Source organism: Periplaneta americana, unplaced genomic scaffold (genome assembly GCF_040183065.1).
Source record: "Periplaneta americana isolate PAMFEO1 unplaced genomic scaffold, P.americana_PAMFEO1_priV1 scaffold_22, whole genome shotgun sequence".
Classification (NCBI taxonomy): Eukaryota; Metazoa; Arthropoda; class Insecta; order Blattodea; family Blattidae; genus Periplaneta; species Periplaneta americana.
In genome coordinates, this window is record NW_027185503.1 from 697,147 (window position 1) to 716,693 (window position 19,547).

Genomic DNA, 19,547 nt, shown 5'->3' on the forward strand with positions numbered 1-19,547 from the left:
TTATATTCTCTCCCTATAACAGAGTGTCTGCATACTAAGTGTTTGGCAAGTTTGTCAGTTTGAACAAAAAGAGTCACTTTAAATGTAGTGCTGGTACTTTTCTGTTCTCTTTGTAAATAGCTTCCTTACTGTAGCATAAAATACTTCGATCTTCAGTAATTTCATCCCTATGTAATTATGCTATGTTTAATTTGTACTTCAGTAACTAATTCTTTCTTTGGTCTTAACTTCTATAATAAATTGTCCAGTCTGTATTACACAAGTAATGTTTAGTACTTTGATTTTATTGTAATTGTAAATTTAATATTAAATTATATTTTTGATATTGTAGTTGTAATCCCCTGGTAGAGGGAAAGAGAAGGCTATGGCCTTATCGCTCTCTACCAGGTTAAATAAATATTGTATCAATAGGTCTATCCATGATACAAACCACAAGCAACCTTACTGCTAGGTTACAATAGGTCTTAGTGCGCGACACTGTCTGTTTTCATGTACAAAAGTTTCCAGCACCCGCCCATCTTCTGCACTGGGCGATATGCCCACCATGAGTACGTCTGATCTACAACTTCTGTAGGGAAACACTTAAAGAAATTGAAATTTTTCTTTGTACCATAAAAGACATAATGAACTTGTGTCCAACTGAATAAACGATTTCAGCAAGCTTTTATAATTTCTGGTACTCATAGTCTACATCAATTTGTGCCCTAGTCAATAAATGAAATTGGTGCGAAAAGGTTAGTGCTGATGAACATTACAGCATCATCTCACAATGGAAGTGCAATAATTACAGTTGGAGTGCAAACTCCAACGTGGCTTGTGTATATGATTCATACTGGTGCAAAAGATTTGCAGAAGCAGTAAATACTGATGAAAGGGATATAACTGTTAAATGTATGCGTCCACATGGCCCAGCATTATCATATTATAGGCCTCAAAGTGATACCTGTGAGGTTACTTTTGAGCATTACACTGTGTGAAGGCGTATGCACACAGCAACAGGAAGAACATAACAAGTGACCAAGGAAACAAATTGAACCCATTAATTCCAAATGACAGGAACATTAAGGAAATAAAATGTCAACAAACATTTGTGTGAAAATTATATTACTAAACTTGGGCCCGGGGTACAATTATAAATGTCTATTTTTGTTTGTATCAGATATGTAGTGGTTCTAAAAGCTATGTTGCTCCACATTTAGACTTTATTATGATGTATCATGTACAACCTTAGACACAAAAAATGACGGGCCGCCATACAAAGTCCCCTTTGGAAGACTTCAATTGATTCAATGAGAGCTTAGGTTAACACATGAAGAAATTTCTTATGCATGACTCCGCTCTTTTTCTTCTTTGTTTTGTTAGTTGCTTTTATTTGTCTGTTTATAGGTGTTATGAAGATATATGTGTTATAAGGAAGATATATTCAAATAATAAATTAAGTGCAAAATAAATATCCTTTCCCTAGTCGTGTAAACCAAGTGCTGTCCAAAATGGACTTAGACAAATTCACACTACAGGACATCAGTCATTTTTTGTGTCTAAGGCTGTGTAAGTATATACAGTTAAAATATGCACGCGCGCGCGCGCACACACACACACACACACACACACACACACACACAGATATATATTTTTTACAAATAGCAGCGCATAAACTGAATAAAGTTATACAAGCTTAGGAAATGGCAATTTCAACCACAAAAACAAAAATGATGACATTCATAGGCCAAGAACCAGTAAGAAGTAAAATAGTTACTAATAATAAAATCACTGAGCAAACAAAGTCATTTAACTATTTAGGATGTTTACTATCTCATGAGAATGAAAATAATTACATCTCAAAGTTCCTAAAAATAACAGGACTCATAAATAATATTTTTTAACCTACAAAATGTTCAAGGAGTACCTACTAGAGTAAAATTTATAACACTTTGGCACTTCCAATGTTAATGTATGGCAGTGACATATGGACTCTAGAAACATATGATAAATCAAGAATTAGAGCGGCTGAAATGAAGTTCATGAGAAAAACTGCGCAATATAGCTACTTTGTTAGATAGCAAGGCTAATAAACAAATTTTAAATTACCAGTAACTAAAAGTTACATCAGTGCTGGATTAAATACAAAAATAACTGGTTTGAACACATCCAATGGATGCCACGACATTGTCTCCCAAGAATAATGAAAAATTTCCAACCTTGGGGAACAAGACATTAGGAACGACCATTGAAACAACTACTGATAACTGAGACTGAAACGGATTAACCATTTGGCCCAAATCCATGGAAAGTGTTATAATGATGTGTGTGTGCGTGTGTGTAAAAGAAAGCAAACAATTATAATTTCACATCAATAGTAATTTCAAAATCTTCAATAACAAACAAACAATTAAATACAAGAATCAAATACAGTTATTCCACTTCTGCAGCAATTTTTGTTTCTGGAGTGCCTTATAAACCGTGTTTGTGACATATATGCAATTTTTATATTTTCATGAAGCTATAACAAAGAATGGTGCTACAGGTAAAACAAGTATTTTGGTTATGTTCATATCTCAGGTAAGCAAACATGTTCACCTAATACGAAGATGATCTGAGATGGTGGGTGACATTTTGAAAGAATATTGGTTGAAATGACACGGAATGACCCAGTTGAAAACTGGAAGAAACAGTGGTAGGCATTTTAATTAACAGAATTTTTTTTTTTTCCAGTATTTCAGTTTCTGTCATAACACTGAAATTTTTAAGTTTTTTATCCTAATTTCTTTTAGATGTTCTTCCTCCATCATTCGTAATTGAGTTTCCAGTACACTTATTCTTTTTTTAAAGGTGTCAGCTACAGCTTCACATGAAGGTTTTGGTTTTTGAGGCATCCGACGACGATTCCATTGGTACTGCCTGGAGCTGGCTGGGGTCTTGGAGTGTGTCACTTCCTTTTCTTGGGAGATACTAGGCGATACCATATCGACTGGTGTCTGTACATTTACTCTCTGTGTGATGTCCTGTATTATAGTAGCTGATACTGTTGATGCCTGCTCAACTGGTTCCATTTCAGGAGCAGTTGATGTTGATGGTACCTCATACTGTGTAGTTACTACTGACAAACTACCATCATACAAAACGTCACCCTGATAACTAGTATCAGAGTCAAAGGCATTTTGTAAGGGTCTTATAGAATGGCCCATAATTTCTAGTAGTTTAGGGTCAATGTTTGTGGTTTTAATGTTCTTTTTTCCTCCGCCAGTCTTATATGTCTCTACTTTCTCATCTGCAAGGTCTTTGCGTAGACGTCTTTTTAAATTCTCATAGCATACTTTTAGATTTTGTGTAGACCTTTTTGTTACACCTAAAACATAAAGAAACATAAATATGTAAAAACCATGTTAATAATTATGCTGCTATATAGAAAATGTGGGTTAAATGTATTCACAATCTCTATTAATGTATAATTTTCAACCATAAGTACAATATACTTCAAACTTTGTAGGGGACCCTGCATAATAAGCTTATTTAATTTTAGAAAGAAAGGAACTTGTGTAATTTTATTTAACTCATCACAGCTTCCAATAACTCCACATTATATTAAATTTTTTACTTTTTATTTTAGTAGGTTATTTTACGACGCTTTATCAACATCTTAGGTTATTTAGCGTCTGAATGAGATGAAGGTGATAATGCCGGTGAAATGAGTCCGGGGTCCAACACCGAAAGTTACCCAGCATTTGCTCATATTGGGTTGAGGGAAAACCCCGGAAAAACCTCAACCAGGTAACTTGCCCCGACCGGGAATCGAACCCGGGCCACCTGGTTTCGCGGCTAGACGCGCTAACCGTTACTCCACAGGCATGGACCATTATATTAAATGTTCATTATTTACAACGAGATCAGTGCTGGATTTCGTAACTTTTTTTTCTGCAAAACCTCGATTTAAGTGCTGTTTTACAAAAAGAATGTGAAATTTTTTTTGGAAATATACACTCACTGTACAGCAAGCCTGGCTTGTCACTTTAGTTTAGGTTTGCTTAGCTTAACTTAGGTTTGGTGTATTTTATTAACAGTTTTGCCAAGTGTCAGGTTTTAAAACTGACCAGCATTTTCTAAAGTTTGTCAGCTTGTCAGTTCATACCTGTTGTCAGCTTTTGTCACAATTGCTGTGCCAATGTCTATTTTGTATTAATTAGTTTATTTAAGTTTTCAATATACATTTTTATAGAAACGACTAAATGAAACTCAGAACTCTCTCTTCCATTGCATGTTGCAAATTAAACTATGATGGAAAGTGCCCTGAACAAGTGTTTGACAAAAAATATTTTAATAAAGTCAGATGTACCACACTGAAGAGTATAATAAAAATAATTCATAGTAATCTGGCTATATTTGTTGTGTGTTTTACATTTCCAATGCTGAATAATTTGTTATTGTATGCATGATAATGTATTTACTTATTTTATCTTATGAAAATAATAATTAATGGTGTCAGCTTATTTTTGTTGTTTTTAACACGAATTTTAACTTGGCAACCCTGTATTAATAAAAAAGAGAGAAAATTGTTTAAAAATATGTTCTTTGTGTGTTTTTGTGAAGTAAAAAGTAGTTCAAAATAGTTTAATACTGACCTCACTGTAAATAGGCTATTTACCTATTACATATTATTATGTTCAATTGATGTAAATTATTTAATTTATCAGATAACTGTCATGTTCATTTGTATTAATGTAGACTGCTAGAATTTTTTAAAATTATAATACTACTTGATTATGATATTGAACACTGATATAAATTGCAATAAATTTATTTTATTCACTTCTGCCTAATCTTCAGTTTCATTTAATCGCTCCTTACACTATCCAACAGTTTTCACAGGGAGGTCTAATAATATATCGATGGCTAAAAAGTGATATGTCTCTGCAAGTTTGCAGATGAATAATAAAAATGTTTTTTTTTTTTAAATAGACTAATGTTTTATATATGTTTCTAGGGACTTTACTTGAGAACAAAATATTATTTAGGCCTAACTGTCCAATTTTGTTAACATAATAATAAAGTAGTTATTATATGCCGGCAATAATATAGTAAAACTAAATGACCATTTTGTGGAACGCGAGATTATCACTTATTAGCTATAGATTTGCAGCTTCAAACTATTAGGACCTACATGACGTTTTGGACAATTAGGCTATTGCCACTTGAATTAAGAGAAATTACAAAGATACCTTCCTTTCCCTCTTACTCCAAAATTCCAACCTTGTGAACACAAAATAAATGGATAAATTTCAGAACAAGGATACTTTCCTTTCCCTCTTACTCCAAAATTCCAATCTCGTGCACACAAAATAAACTGGCACTAAAAACTTCCTTTTCGTATGCATGATGATGCGTATTCGACATACACAGACGAATTGCTTTTTTTTTTTTTATTTTAAAATAAGTTAGTGAGGTATCCGTATAATGAAATTTTCCCAAATAAATTATTGGCTTTGCAATGTCTCTTCGTAAGCAAGATGATGAGAATTCGACAAATACATACAAATCTGCTCTTTTAGTAGCCTATTTCAAGATAATTGTCAGTGAGGTATCCGTATACTAAAATTTTCCCAATTCTTATCAAAAGTATGAAATAACCACTGTATAAATTATGTGGAATTATGTAAACACGTATAACTCACCTGGAACAGCGTTGAATTGTGAGGTTAAATCCAACCAGGTAGCCTGCTTTTCTCTTAGAGAACTTCCGTCAGTACTTTTATTCTCTAATATAGATGCCGAATTGCTGACGAGTTCTAAAAGAATTCCCACTTCAAACTGTGAGAAGTTCGGTGCTCTTTTCTTTTTTTCTTCCATGAAACTAGTTGTTTTGAAACCTGTGAGGATGTTTGAAACAGTCCGACAAGGCGACAAACAAAAACGAAGCGATAATTGACAGAGTGCGTTCGTTCGCTGTTTTATACGCGGTTACCTAGTGCTCAGATGATTCTTCTCAAGCGAGCGTACCGTCAGCTGACGGTACTAAGATGATCGAGGGAAAATGTCAGTGCACCGCATCTGTAACTTGATCATTGTCAAGAATTGACCATGTTTCCGTGATTGCTGATAAACGGGCTAGATGATCGAGAATGGTGCACACGGCCACTAATCTAGTTTAAACCTATGAAGGTAAGCTTGTTTTTCCATGCTCTGTAACAAGTGCTGTGAACTCTGGTGATATAGAGATTTTGAGTTAATCGTTGTTCTATTGTTGGAAAGAATAATTTGCATGTGGCACCTTTTTGTGTGTTTTTCCATTGACTCTGCCACTTTTCAAGACATTTTTTCCCCAGGTCAGTGACAACTGATGTTACAGGTTTCCTGTTATAGATTATAGCTAGTTCACTATTTTTGGCTGCTTCTTTGGCAAGTCTGTCTGCCAATTCATTGCCTTCTATACCAATATGTGCCTTTACCCATCCAAAGTGAATTGTCCAGTTGAGATCCTTAAGTTGGCGAATCTTCTTTCGAATTACGTCTATTATTGGGCTATGTATAACAATGTTTTTCAGTGAGGCAAGCGTCACTTTGCTACCAGTGTGAATGGCTGCTCTTTTGTTGTCGTTAGTACAGTTGAGGAGAGATTGTAGTTGTTCCAGGGACTTCAAAATGGCTAAAGCCTCGGCTTGATTGTTTGAGCAATTTCGATATAGTCTGTACTTAAATTTCTTTGTCAGAGTTCTATTTACACATATTGTTACTCCTGCACAACTTTGTCTTCGATTTTGCTGCCGTCCCTGAAGATATCTACCTGGCATGATGTTGAGCCATTTATTTCATATATTGTGCTGGGTGTGGCCAGTCAACAGGTAGTGGGAGATCATAATCACATCTTCTCTCTATGTGGTGTTTACCCATAAATACATTTATTTGAATTATCGTAACAGCAGCAGATGTTTTACATTCGAGCTGCACTTTTTCTTCTATTACCATTCACTCCTACCGACCATCACACAGGAGGCTTCAAAGAGATAGTTCTATAGGCCTTAGCCATCTTTATATCAATTATAAGACTTTGTACCCTCTGCAACTTCCGGAGGTTTGCTTGTTTATATATAGAATCTCGGTATGTGCACCCGCATGCGCGTGTACACGTGTGTGTCAGAGATCCTATTATGAATGATAAGAGTGAAGAAAATGAAATTTGTCTTTTTCGTCGCTTTTATCATCCTATCTTTGCTTTTATCATTACTCCAGTACACACACCTCAATGACAATGCATGGTTCAATTCTCTCTGATATAGCATCACTGCTTCTTTTATAATTTATCATCGCTCCAACATGTACATTAAGAGCTATCGTTTGTCTGAGCTTAGATCAAATGCATGATATAGTATACTAGCATGAATAAATTGAATCGAAATATCGAGAAACCCCACATGTCTAGGAAACTAAACTTTTCGTTGAGAGACATCCAACTCTTCCTATTCCTTATTAAATTAAAAATATTTTCATTACCTTACTTTAAATGTATAGAATCTTTATAACTTACGAATAACTCATGTGCTTGTGAAAAATCATGTATTTATCTCCAAGAAAAAAGCAGGTTATATCCCACTTCTGAAAACCAAATTTGTCGTGCTCTCCTTGTCTATTATTCCACAAGGATGGCAGATGAGAATTATTTACGTTCATCACCTCCTTATTATTCTACTATGTTACACTATCAGGATTCTGACACCACTACTGTAGAACAGTAGGACTACAAGGAACTTCATACAGAATTCCTACTTGGAAATAACTTGTGGTATTCGTAAATTATTAGAAATTTGCACTTCTAGTAACTGAAGTCTAGTTCACAACACAACAAGGTTTATTAAGACTGTAAGTTGGATGAACCTTAAAGGATACATATTGTTGACTTGTTGCCTCTACGTATTGGTGATGGGTCTTCCTCTTCTGATGCCATGGTGTTATCAGATGCAAAGTCTAAACTTCTTCCTCACAGAAGGATAAAGCCTTCTTGTCGACTTCATGATGTCTTGCTAGCAATGGTTGAACTACTGACTGTCTAACTCGGGGTGACACAACACTTAGCTGTGAATGAACACACGCAAATTGATGACAGTGTTACGAAACCGGCAAAGATGGCGTTAAGTCAGTCTTGCTCTAATAAAAGGTCTCAGGAATCTTTCTGACAATAGTGCAAATGGACACTTTGAAAGGACAACTGTCTTAAGAGTTACAAACAAGACTTGATCATGCGATGAGTATGTTAATGTGTCTTTACTTTAGCCAAATAGATTCGTACAACGAACATTAACACTCAGTGGAAATATATGTGCATACATGCAGCTTCTCACGGCGAAGCAGCACTAGAGTGCTTAGACAGCTTATCTTACGGTGTCTCAGGTTGAGATTTCCTATCATCTTCTCTGATAATTGGCTTTGAAAGAACTTGTCATTCTAGCTGCAAAAAACAGCTAATGGTTCTGAATACAATTGAATTAAATAAATTTCTTGCCTGTGCTCTTTGTCCAAGAGTCATGATTTCGAAAGATGCTGCTGCGTCCAAAGACTCTCTATACATCATAATCCCATTTTTTTGAATAAATCGAAACCATTTCACATTTTTCCACATAAACTTTTCACCGTTACCATTCTTCTTCTTCATTTGCAAGGCATCTTTGAAGAAATCAGAACACTGGTAAAAATTTGCTTCATTTTTATCACTTTAATTGGTTTCTTTCTCCCGTTCCTCTGACAAGTTGCATCCAATCATGTGGATGATCGATGGACATTCCACTTATTTTCTTTCTTTTTTCTGTCCGAGCTTGATCTGATTTTAAAATCTATATTTTCTCATTTATTTCAGTTCAATATTGCTTACAATAGGTATACTATCACTTACCTCTTGATGAAGAATTGGCAAGACGCATAGAACAGAGTGCTGTGACATTACAAGTCCTTTGCGAAATCTTAATTCACAACTCACAAAAATTTTACTACTATTTAGGAAGTACCAACACAACATACTTATGAGCTCTAATTTAGAAATTATACAAACTTTCAAATTGCAGAATGAGAAGAGGGAAATAAGTTCTGTATTTAATGCCACCAAACTGTGCTTAAGGAAATAAGTTTACATATTTCCTTTTACCCAAACCAAATTATTACATTAAAGTTCTGTGTCCTTTTACACACGTGGATTTAACAATTTCTAATAGAGATATCTCTTGTTTCCCTTTACCCAACTAAAGAACGCGCTTTCAGGATTATAACAGTATATATAACTCATTTTGGCCAAATTTTGACATATTCCTCTTTACCTGAAGACCACAGGTTTTATCCATTACTAGTGTCTAAGTTTAATTTTAAGTTGTAGGCCTTTTCTTTGTAATGTGTTGTTTGTGAAGAAGTTAACTTCATCCCAGTTTATTTATCGACATCCTGCGAGTCTGCACACAACTGATATTAATGTCCTTGCGCTTCTTTATCACTTGTAGTGCATTTATTTGTTGTAGGGAGAATCTGTGAACGTACCAACTTGAAAATTTGTTAAAGCTCCATTTTAAAATTACAGAGATGTCTATAAATGAATGAATGTATGGATTTTATTGTTGTGCTAATGTTGTCAAGGAGAGAATGATTTAAAAACTTTTAATTCACTGCTGTAAATGAATCCTATAGATTCAAAATCCCCTATATCCACTTTCACAAATTGAAAAATTTTGACAGTAATTGGTTCCAAATAGAGAGAATTTTCAACCTAACAGTGACTTTTAACGAACCCTTTTCTTTAAATTTAGTTACTTTTCGAATTAAAACTATATAAATAATTAGAATTCATTCTTAGCAAGTAATATGTGGGCATAATTAAATTATGAACAAAATGGTTTTAGGGGGTTTTGAATCTAGAGGATTCAAATGAAGTAATTGTTTAGATTGCTAAGGAAGGTGAAATAAAGACCAGGTTAGATACGAGTAATGGATAAAATCAATTAAAATTTGTCCAAGTTATTACTTCCATGTGAATAGATAGTGTACCAGGATATTCAAATAAACAATTCATTTCTCTATATAAAAGATAATAGCTTAGAGCTAAAGCTCCATGCCTTCATGACCTCGGCACTATAACAAAGTTGTGTGGTTGGCACCACGCTCCAACGGCCTTTTATCCCCAGGAAGGATCTGTTACTCAGTTTGATAGGAGGTTGAGTACACCTTGGGGCCATTCTGAAAGTTTTGGCAACGAGAAAAATCCCATCACCACTCACGACCCAATTGAGTCTGTAGCCATTCCCAACTGAACTACTAGACATTATATTCGTTTTTCCGCAATGAAATGATTTTTTATTCCACACAAAACCAACCCTATGTTACAATAAAATATACTGTGTACTAATCACTACATTGAGCACCAATATGCCTGGGTTAAACCCCAAATTTCTCTGCAGTGCATATGCCACTGTTGATAGTGATTCATCCATCGGATTGGGACGTTAAGCCTGGCGGGCCCCTTGGTGCTATTCGATAGAAGTAGGCTACAAGCCAGCACCAGGTTTCCCCTTCTCCCTTCCTCACTCATTCTCTACAATACACTTACACGCACACTCACCTAAAACGCGACATAACTCTTCACAGATACACATCATGCATAATGTGGTCTGCCGAAGTGGTGTGCAACTTGAAAAAAAAATGGGTCACAGTCCTGCCATCTATCCGCAGTATGTGGAACCCGAATCACGTTAAGTGAAGAGGGTAGGCATTAGACACAATGTATACAACATTTTCAGAAAATGTATGTGTACCTAATGCCTACCCACTTCACTTGCGTCATTCGCGTTCCGCATATTGCGGATAGATGGCAGGACTGTGACCCATTTTCAAGTTGCACTCCACTTCGGCGGGCCACGTTGTGCATGATGTGTATCTGTGAAGAGTTATGTTGTGTACTATGGTGAGTGTATGTGTAAGTGTAGTGTAGGGTATGGGTGATGATGATGGTGAGGAAAGGAGAAGGGGAAACCCGGTGCCAGCACATAGCCCACTCCTATCGAATAGCACCAAGGGGACCACCAGTCTTAACATCCCCATCCGACGGACGAATTACAATCAACAGTGACATATGCACTGCAGGGAGATTTGGGATTTAACCCAGGCATATTGGTGCACAATCTAGTGATTAGAAATTGCGCACCGCCATCTCTCCTAAACCTGAGGGTGAAATTTTACATGAAAACTTAGAAGAAAATGTAAACTACTTTTTATTGAGGTTTCTTTATTCGTTTGTTCATGTTCATATTTCATTTTTACACTGCATGTAAAATTACTTAAACTGGAATGTTTACCTAATTACACTAGCATTCTACCAGTCATTCTTTATTAATATTATGCATCTTGCACTGAGGGATACTTCCAGCTCACTTTTACGATTAAAAAAAATACTTACATTTTTTTTCTTCAAAATTCAAAATGGTGGCAGTTCACTGTGCAAGGATGAAGCGTTTCTTTCCCTCATAACTCAAAAACTATCCAACATTCTGTGATGAAATGTTTTGTATGTATTTATGCATGTCATATCTACAATATGATGCAGAATCACTTCTCTACCTTTGATAGATTGTGTGATAAAAAATAAATTCATTTAAAATATGGTCAAATACCAGTATTTTCTTCTAACACAAAATAAAAAAAAATATTATTTATTAAGGACTGTAGTTGAAAGAGCATGATATTGTAAACATGAGTTTCAGCAATAAAATAAAAGGGACAGAACATGAAAAAGTTAACAAGTTTATGAGTTATGAGGGAAATGCTTCATCACTGTACAGTGAATTGCCACCATTTTGAATTTTGAAGAAAAAATAATTTTTTAAATCGTAAAAATATTTTTTTTTTATATAGCAGAAGGACAGTGTTTTACATACCCCAATTTTCATTATTGTACAAGATACAGTAATGGAGGAAGAAAATTAATATTTCCAAACATTTTTACTCCTGTAAGCTGTACAGTCAAGTACCCATACTTGGGACAGTTTACAAATTCATAGCTAAATACCAGTTTTGAAAAATTAGAATTGGATAATAATAAATATGTAGAAATACTGAACTCTATCAGCACTATTTGTGACATGAAATAAAAATTCTCTCTCTCTCAATATATTTTTTTTATTTAAAAAAATCTTCCTTGTCCCAAGTTAGGGTACATGTTCCCTTACTTGGGACACTATTTGTTTTAGCTTCTGTACCATGTTTGGGTGGGTATTACCTAACATGGGACATTAGACAATACAATGTTGTGAACATGAGCAATATTACACAACAAAATAACCTTTATTCATGTACAAAAATTGTTTGTTTAGGATACTTTATAACAGTTTAAGCTTACAAACAAATTTTAAAGAGCTAAACCCATTAAGAATCACCTTAATTATTTAGTTTACAAAACGAAAGTGTATCTACCCCTGAATTCAGACACTGGTTTCAGAACCCTTTTAATTCTTTCTAATGGAATACAATCATCAACATCCTGTACGTTAGGAAAAATGAAAACATCTCGCGACCCCATGTAGTTTCGCATGAAACTAATTTTGTAGAAGGAACTGTCATTGCTCTTACTTGTTACTCTTCCAGAAAAGGTTTTTTTGAATTGCTTTTCCTTGGTTTGATCATAAAGAAATTCAACGATAACAAAGTCATTTATTTCAACATGAGTTGGTGGTTGGTCACTGCTATTATTCCATGTTGTCAATGTCTGCATGCACTTGCTGCTGGTTAGTAATTGTTGCAATATTTATTTCTTGTTCGCCATTATCAGACAATACTGCAAAATGTTCCTCCTCATCTGATAATGATGGAGTGATATCACGTCGCTTTCGTCTGTACTCTCATCTTCATTGTTTTTCTTTCCTCTTCGTTTTTCAGGCACTGGTTCTGGATCGTCAGCAGGGTCACCACTGCAATTTCCATTGTCAGAAGCCTTCCTTTTATTCCTTCTAGCTTGATGTGTCACCTTCTTGTGATTTTCTTTTTCTCTTCGTTTTTGGGCAGTTTCAGTTTCATTCTTTCTTAGTTCTTCAATCACATTTCGCTCCGTCAGACTTTTGCCAGGTGTGACTGTTATCTTCTTCCTCCTTGGGTTCACTTTAGTTTCTTTTTCACGGGTGTTTTTCAAGAATTCTTCAAATGATGAAGTCCACCTTGCTGCTGAAGCAGAGTCATCTTCAGCTTGAGAATCTTGAGGTAGGCGCTGCAACACTATATTTATTGAGCAGATAGATTCCACCCTTTTGAAAACCTGCTTTCAAATTTTCAGCTGCACAGTCCCAAGTTCATCCAGGATCTTCTTCAACAGCCTAGGAAACTGATCTTTTCTTATAGCCCCCTTGTACTTCATCTTCCAGTCCGTCAGCTGTCTCCGCCATACTACTTTAAGTGGACTGAAGAAGACTAAGTCCAAGGGTTGGCACAAATGTGTGCTGTTAGGTGGAAATAATATGAATTGAATATTCTTGTCAATACACTGTTGTAAAACTCTAACAGAAATGTGGCTGGCAAGGTTGTCACCAATAATAGCTTTGGGGCAATCACAAAGTTTTTTCATATATGGCAAAGCTATCGTTTCGAACCATTCCTCAAAAATGTTTCCCTCAAACCAACCAGATTTTGATCGGTTATATCTCGTTCCAGCTGGTCCGCCTTCTGTCCATGTGCTATATAAGTGATCAGCCTTGTAAACTACATATGATGACAAGGCAACACCACTTGTTGTACTGGCAAACATCACTGAGAAGTTTGATTTTGAGAAGTCGATTATTCGTTCTGGGTATTTGCAACTTCTGTGGACGTTAACCTTACTCTTTCCTGGATTATCCTGCATGCTTGTCTCATCGTAATTAATGATAGCTTCTGGCGGAACATCCTTCAGAGTCTCTGATAGTTCTTCAAAATATGAATCTATAATTTCTGGAGACACAGCTGCCCTAGCTCTCTTGATATTCTGGCTCTGGCGAACAGCCTCAGCCGCACGATTTAGATTTTCATCATCAAAGTTATTATAATTCCTCTTGGTCTGACTCATTTTTTATTAAAATCGACCTCAGTCTGAAAAAAGATCATTTGAAGTGTAGGCCTAACCTAAAAATGACATTACTACAAATGCTGATATAACTTGGGACACTGTCCCAAGTAAGGAACACCTATACACGTTTTTAAAAACATATTAAAAAGAAGGAAATGAAATAAGACATTTAAAAAACAGTGGTTAGGAATTGAAGGAAACATTACAGACATTACATATCAGGGGTCAGCAAATTCTAGAAGCTGCTCAGAGAGTAGTGGTAATTAAAGTTAATCTTACGAAATAATTCACCTTTTTTTGGTAAGAACTTCAAAACTCTAAACTCCAACACAAAATCAGTTAAAATGAACTTGATTTCATTTCATAACTCAACTAAAACATCGTCCTTGTAATTAAACATGCTTCCAGCTCACTATAAACAATTGTCAAGATAGGAAACTTTGTAGAATGAGAAGTTCCAAAATGTCCCAAGTAAGGCTACTGTCCCAAGTATGGCTACTTGACTGTACCTAACTCCTTAAGTACTGCATATTAGCTTTGTTGAAACAGCAGCAGCTCTGTTAAAATTTTGAAATGCATGCACACTCGCACACAGATAATAGCTGAGCATTGTCCCAAATCAAGGGCATCTACCATGGTGACACAAATTGTTACTAAATATATTTTACTCCATTTTGAATAGAAACATACTTCAAACAAAACAACATCACAGAACTCGAAAAAGACCCCACCACACAATACCACAACACAATAAAAAACACAATCAACAAAAGCAAACACGTAATACCACACAACATAAAACACCAACTCAAACCAGCAGCACCTAAACTCAATGCACTCAAGAATCATCGAAATCACAGACATCATAACAAAGCAAAACTATTTCACACACAACAACAAATACTACACCCAAACACAAGGATTGCCAATGGGATCACCCATATCCAGCATACTAGCAGAGATATTTTTACACAACATAGAACAAACATACATACTCAACAATGAACACAAGTATGCAGACAACATAATATACTGGCACAGATATGTAGACGATATACTCATACTATACAAAGGAAACAAAAGACAAATACACAAACTACACCAATACATAAACAAATTACACCCAAAACTTCAATACACACTAGAACTTGAAAACAACAACTCCATAAATTTCCTAGACATCACCATAACTCAGTTCGCCGGCAGCAGCTGTGCAGTGTACATCGTTCCGAGTGACTAGGAAGCGGAGCGGTTGTTGTGATAAGTTATAGTTCGATCGGTAATAGCAATATAATGGCAACTAAAATAGTGCATCAACATACATTGAGAGCAACATTTGACAAAGAACAACAACGACCTACAGCTTTAGATGTGCACCGTTGGATAGACGAAGTATTGAAGATAAAGGATGAAGAACTACAAACCATTCAGCTTGTTGGTAAGCAAAATGCAGCATATTTAAAATTTACATCCTCTGCAAATTATGAACGCTACGTACAGAGACATACCGGTACATCAGCAGTGGAATTACTTAATGGTGCTACGACGACAGTGACAATTACGCCAGCTGAAGATGATTATGTTTCCGTCCGGGTTTTAAATATTCCACCAGAAGTTCCCAATGATAGGATCCGTAATACTTTACAAAATTTTGGGAAAGTGCTTCAAATAGAAAATGAAAAATGGTCTCATAGATATCGTTACAAAATAGATACTGGCATACGAGTAGTGCAAATGGTGATCAAACAATCTATTCCCACAAATCTAACAATTGCCAATTATGAAGCGTATATCACTTACCCTGGGCAAGAACAAACTTGTTTCTTGTGTGGTAGTTCTAGTCATTTGCGGCATACTTGCCCTAACAGAAGTGTCAAAATGCCGATAAACACTGTACCTCGTACGCGACTGACATTTAGTGACATACTCCAGACACATGTTAATGTAACTACTGATGTGAGTGAAGATGGCATCCCACCTGAAATATGTGATGTACCTGGGCCATCTAACATGTCTACAAGATTAGTGAACGCTGATAATCAAAATAAACCAGTGAAAACAAACATCGAAAATGAATTGCATGCAGTTACAGACAAACCAGTAGGCAAAGAGGTTACAAATAGAGTCATCACAACATATGACGTGGATAAAACGCAGAAAGATAATGGGACTGTAACTCAACCAATACCTGATTCGGACACTGATTCAGCTGAAGAACTTCCTTCAGCTGATATGCATGGAAAGCAGAAGACAGAGGACACGAGAGGAACAGAAAAGCAAATGGGAACCAAGTTTAATAACTCTGCCATAGGAAAGATGCCTAAGAAGAAACAAGACAACAGTGCTTCAACAGCTAACACAATGAAAGAGTCTGGTGATTTGAGCAATTCTCCTGACAATATTCAAAACATCAGTAGCCTACAATCTGGTTCGACACCAACATCCACCTCGAAGAACCTGCAGCATACGGAGGATTGGTATCAACAAATGGAGCAGGATGACACGACTAACACACAGTTTGAAGACAAAGGTCAGCAAAATGTAAAGAAAACAATTACTGTTACTAGACACCGTACACATCCTTATAAGGGGGAAGGTAGTAAATTGGGGTTCCCCTTGTTAAAACACAATGAGTAATTTAACTGTTTATATATCATGTTAAGACTGTGCCCGATGTTGTATTTACCGTATTTAAGAATTTAATAGATTCAATCTATGTACAATAGATGTCAAATTAAGTTTTGTATATTAAGTACAAAAGAGTAGAGATATTATAGATTATTGTTATAATATTGTATATATTTTTTATAGAAGAATATGTTACTTGCTATTATTACTTTACAACTGTCACTTGTAGCTATAGTTGGAACACTAAATTTTCACGGAAATTCTTCTCCTGTTAAAATGAAATTGCTGAATATTTTCTTACGAACAAATGATGTGGATGTGCTCTTCCTCCAGGAAGTTAAAACAAATGATTTCTCAGAGATCTATGGTTATACAGCTTATGTCAATGTTGGGTCAGAATCTTTAGGCACTGCTATTTTAACGAGGAACGGGATTGATCTTCACTCTGTTGAAAAACTTCCATCAGGAAAAGGTATCAGTGGTATCTATAAAGACTATATGTTTTTAAATTTATATGCACCTTCGGGGTCTAATAAAAGGAAGGCTCGTAACTTGTTCTTTGCCCAAGATGTGCCATATCTTCTTCGGTCCCTACCAAAATTTCTAATCATGGGTAGAAACTATAATTGTGTTTTAAGACTAGTAGATACGACAGGGCATTTTCTTCCCAGTAATAGTTTACAGACATTAGTTACCGACTTTAAACTTTCAGATGCTTGGATATTAAAAAACAATACGGTTCAATATACTTTTTTCACTGGGAATTCGGCCTCTAGATTAGACAGAATGTATGTAACACCGTTATTAACATCGCACATTAGTTCCATAGAAACGGTTCCGGTTCCTATTTCCGACCACTCTGCTGTGTTATTACATATTCGTTTAGATGTTCCTTGTCTTGTATTTGGATGGTCATATTGGAAGTTAAATGTTTCCTGCCTTAGTGATAAATCACTACAACAAAACTTTATAGAACAATGGCATCAATGGCTGACAAGGCAAACTAAATATGATGACTTAGTGGATTGGTGGGAATTTTATGTTAAACCAAAGATTCGTACATTTTTCAAACAATATACCTACCTTAAGCATCAGGATGAGGAAAGACTGATTAATTTTTATTATCGTTGTATATTAGAAGTTCAAAGTAATTATATACCTACTCCTGAGAGTAAGAAAATGATATCCAGATGTCAAGCTAAGATATTGTCTATTTATCGAAAACGTATGCAGGGCCTTATGGTTAGGAGTAGGGAAACGAATTGCACTAACAATGAAAGAAGTAACTTATATTTTCTGTCCAAAGTAGTCAAACGACGTCAACAAAACACGATTCTTGCGATAGCAAATAGAGCAGGCCGGATAGTTATAAATAAATCTGAAATATGTAAAGCAGTGAGAGAACATTATAATGACATTTTTGTAGAACATAAACAGTTAAATGGGTCTATTTCTAACTTGAAGCTACCAGCACAAAAACAGATTTCAGAAACTGAGAATAAAAAATTAGAAAGTTCTGTAAAACAAAAGGAAATTTTTATAGCTTTACAGCAAGGGAAAAGATCTAAAACACCAGGAGAGGATGGGATACCCCATGAGTTTTATGCGGTTTTTTGGGAGTGTATAGGACCCACCCTGACAAAAATATTCAATCAAATGTAATGTAAAAAAAAAAAAAACTAGGTTCTTCTCAAAGACGTGGAATTATAGTACTTATTCACAAAGGAGGGGATAAAACGGAAATTAATAATTATAGACCGATATCCTTGTTAAATTATGATTACAAACTACTTGCAAGGGTTTTAACAAATAGAATTAAACCTCTGCTTTCGAATATAATACACCCCTCTCAAAATTGTGCAGTATCTGGGAGATCAATATTTAATGTAGTATGTCAATTAAGAGACGTTGCAGCAGCTAGCCTACATGGTAAATCCCAAGGATATCTCGTTTCTTTAGATTTCCAATGTGCCTTTGACTGTGTTAGTCACAAGTATCTATTTGAAGTCTTAGCTTGGCATGGGCTCAATCCAACATTTATTAGCTATTTGAAATGTCTATATACTGATATCAGTGCTGTTATACAAATTAATGGGTTTCTTACTGCTGCTTTACCTATTACAAGATCTATTCGACAAGGATGCCCGGCTTCTATGATTCTATTTGCCCTTGCACTAAATCCGCTCCTATATTTATTACATGAAAAACTTTCAGGATATAGGATCGGAAATTCTAGGCTAGTAGCGACAGCGTATGCTGATGATGTAAGTGTAATTATTAATAATGAAGAGGATAAAGCTCAATTGGAGGAAGTATTGAAACCCTTTGCAGCAGTATCAGGGTTAGAAATCAATAAAAGGAAATCGACTGCCTTGCCCATAGGGGTGTGGACAGAGGAACCAAGTTTTGAAAATATAAAAATTGTTGATCAACAAAAAATACTTGGTATATATTTTCATCGCCTTCCCAATACTATGCAGGGTATAAATTGGAGTAAGGTTGTCCAAAAAATAAAAAGACTTACACAGATATATAAATGGAGGGATTTCTGTCTTTATGAAAGAGTATGGTTTATTCATACTTTTATTTTATCTGCCTTATGGTATTTGGCACAAGTATTTCCAATTATGGTGAGTCATAGCAGACAAATCACAAGTGTCATGTTATGGTATTTATGGAAAGGATGTATATTTAAAGTACCACTATCCACCTTGTATCGTGCTACTGACGAAGGTGGGTTAGGGTTATGGAATGTAACTAAAAAATGTACAACGTTATTTCTTTATTGAAATCATATTCTTCAAAATAATACAGATACAATATCAGCGGTGTGGTTTCAACAATGGAGACAAAACGTATGTTTCGTAAATCG

General features: G+C 35.4%; 1 protein-coding gene across 1 annotated transcript; it reads right to left on the reverse strand.

Moving 5' to 3' along the window:
- Positions 1 to 643: 643 nt before the first annotated feature.
- Positions 644 to 5,920, reverse strand: LOC138693815 (myb/SANT-like DNA-binding domain-containing protein 3). Its single transcript, XM_069817624.1, has 2 exons — positions 5,667 to 5,920; positions 644 to 3,346 (listed from the first exon to the last, which is right to left on the reverse strand). The coding sequence occupies exons 1-2, from the start codon at positions 5,839 to 5,841 to the stop codon at positions 2,727 to 2,729; spliced, it is 795 nt and encodes a 264-aa protein (XP_069673725.1). The 5' UTR covers positions 5,842 to 5,920; the 3' UTR covers positions 644 to 2,726.
- Between the last annotated feature and the right edge of the window lie 13,627 nt (positions 5,921 to 19,547).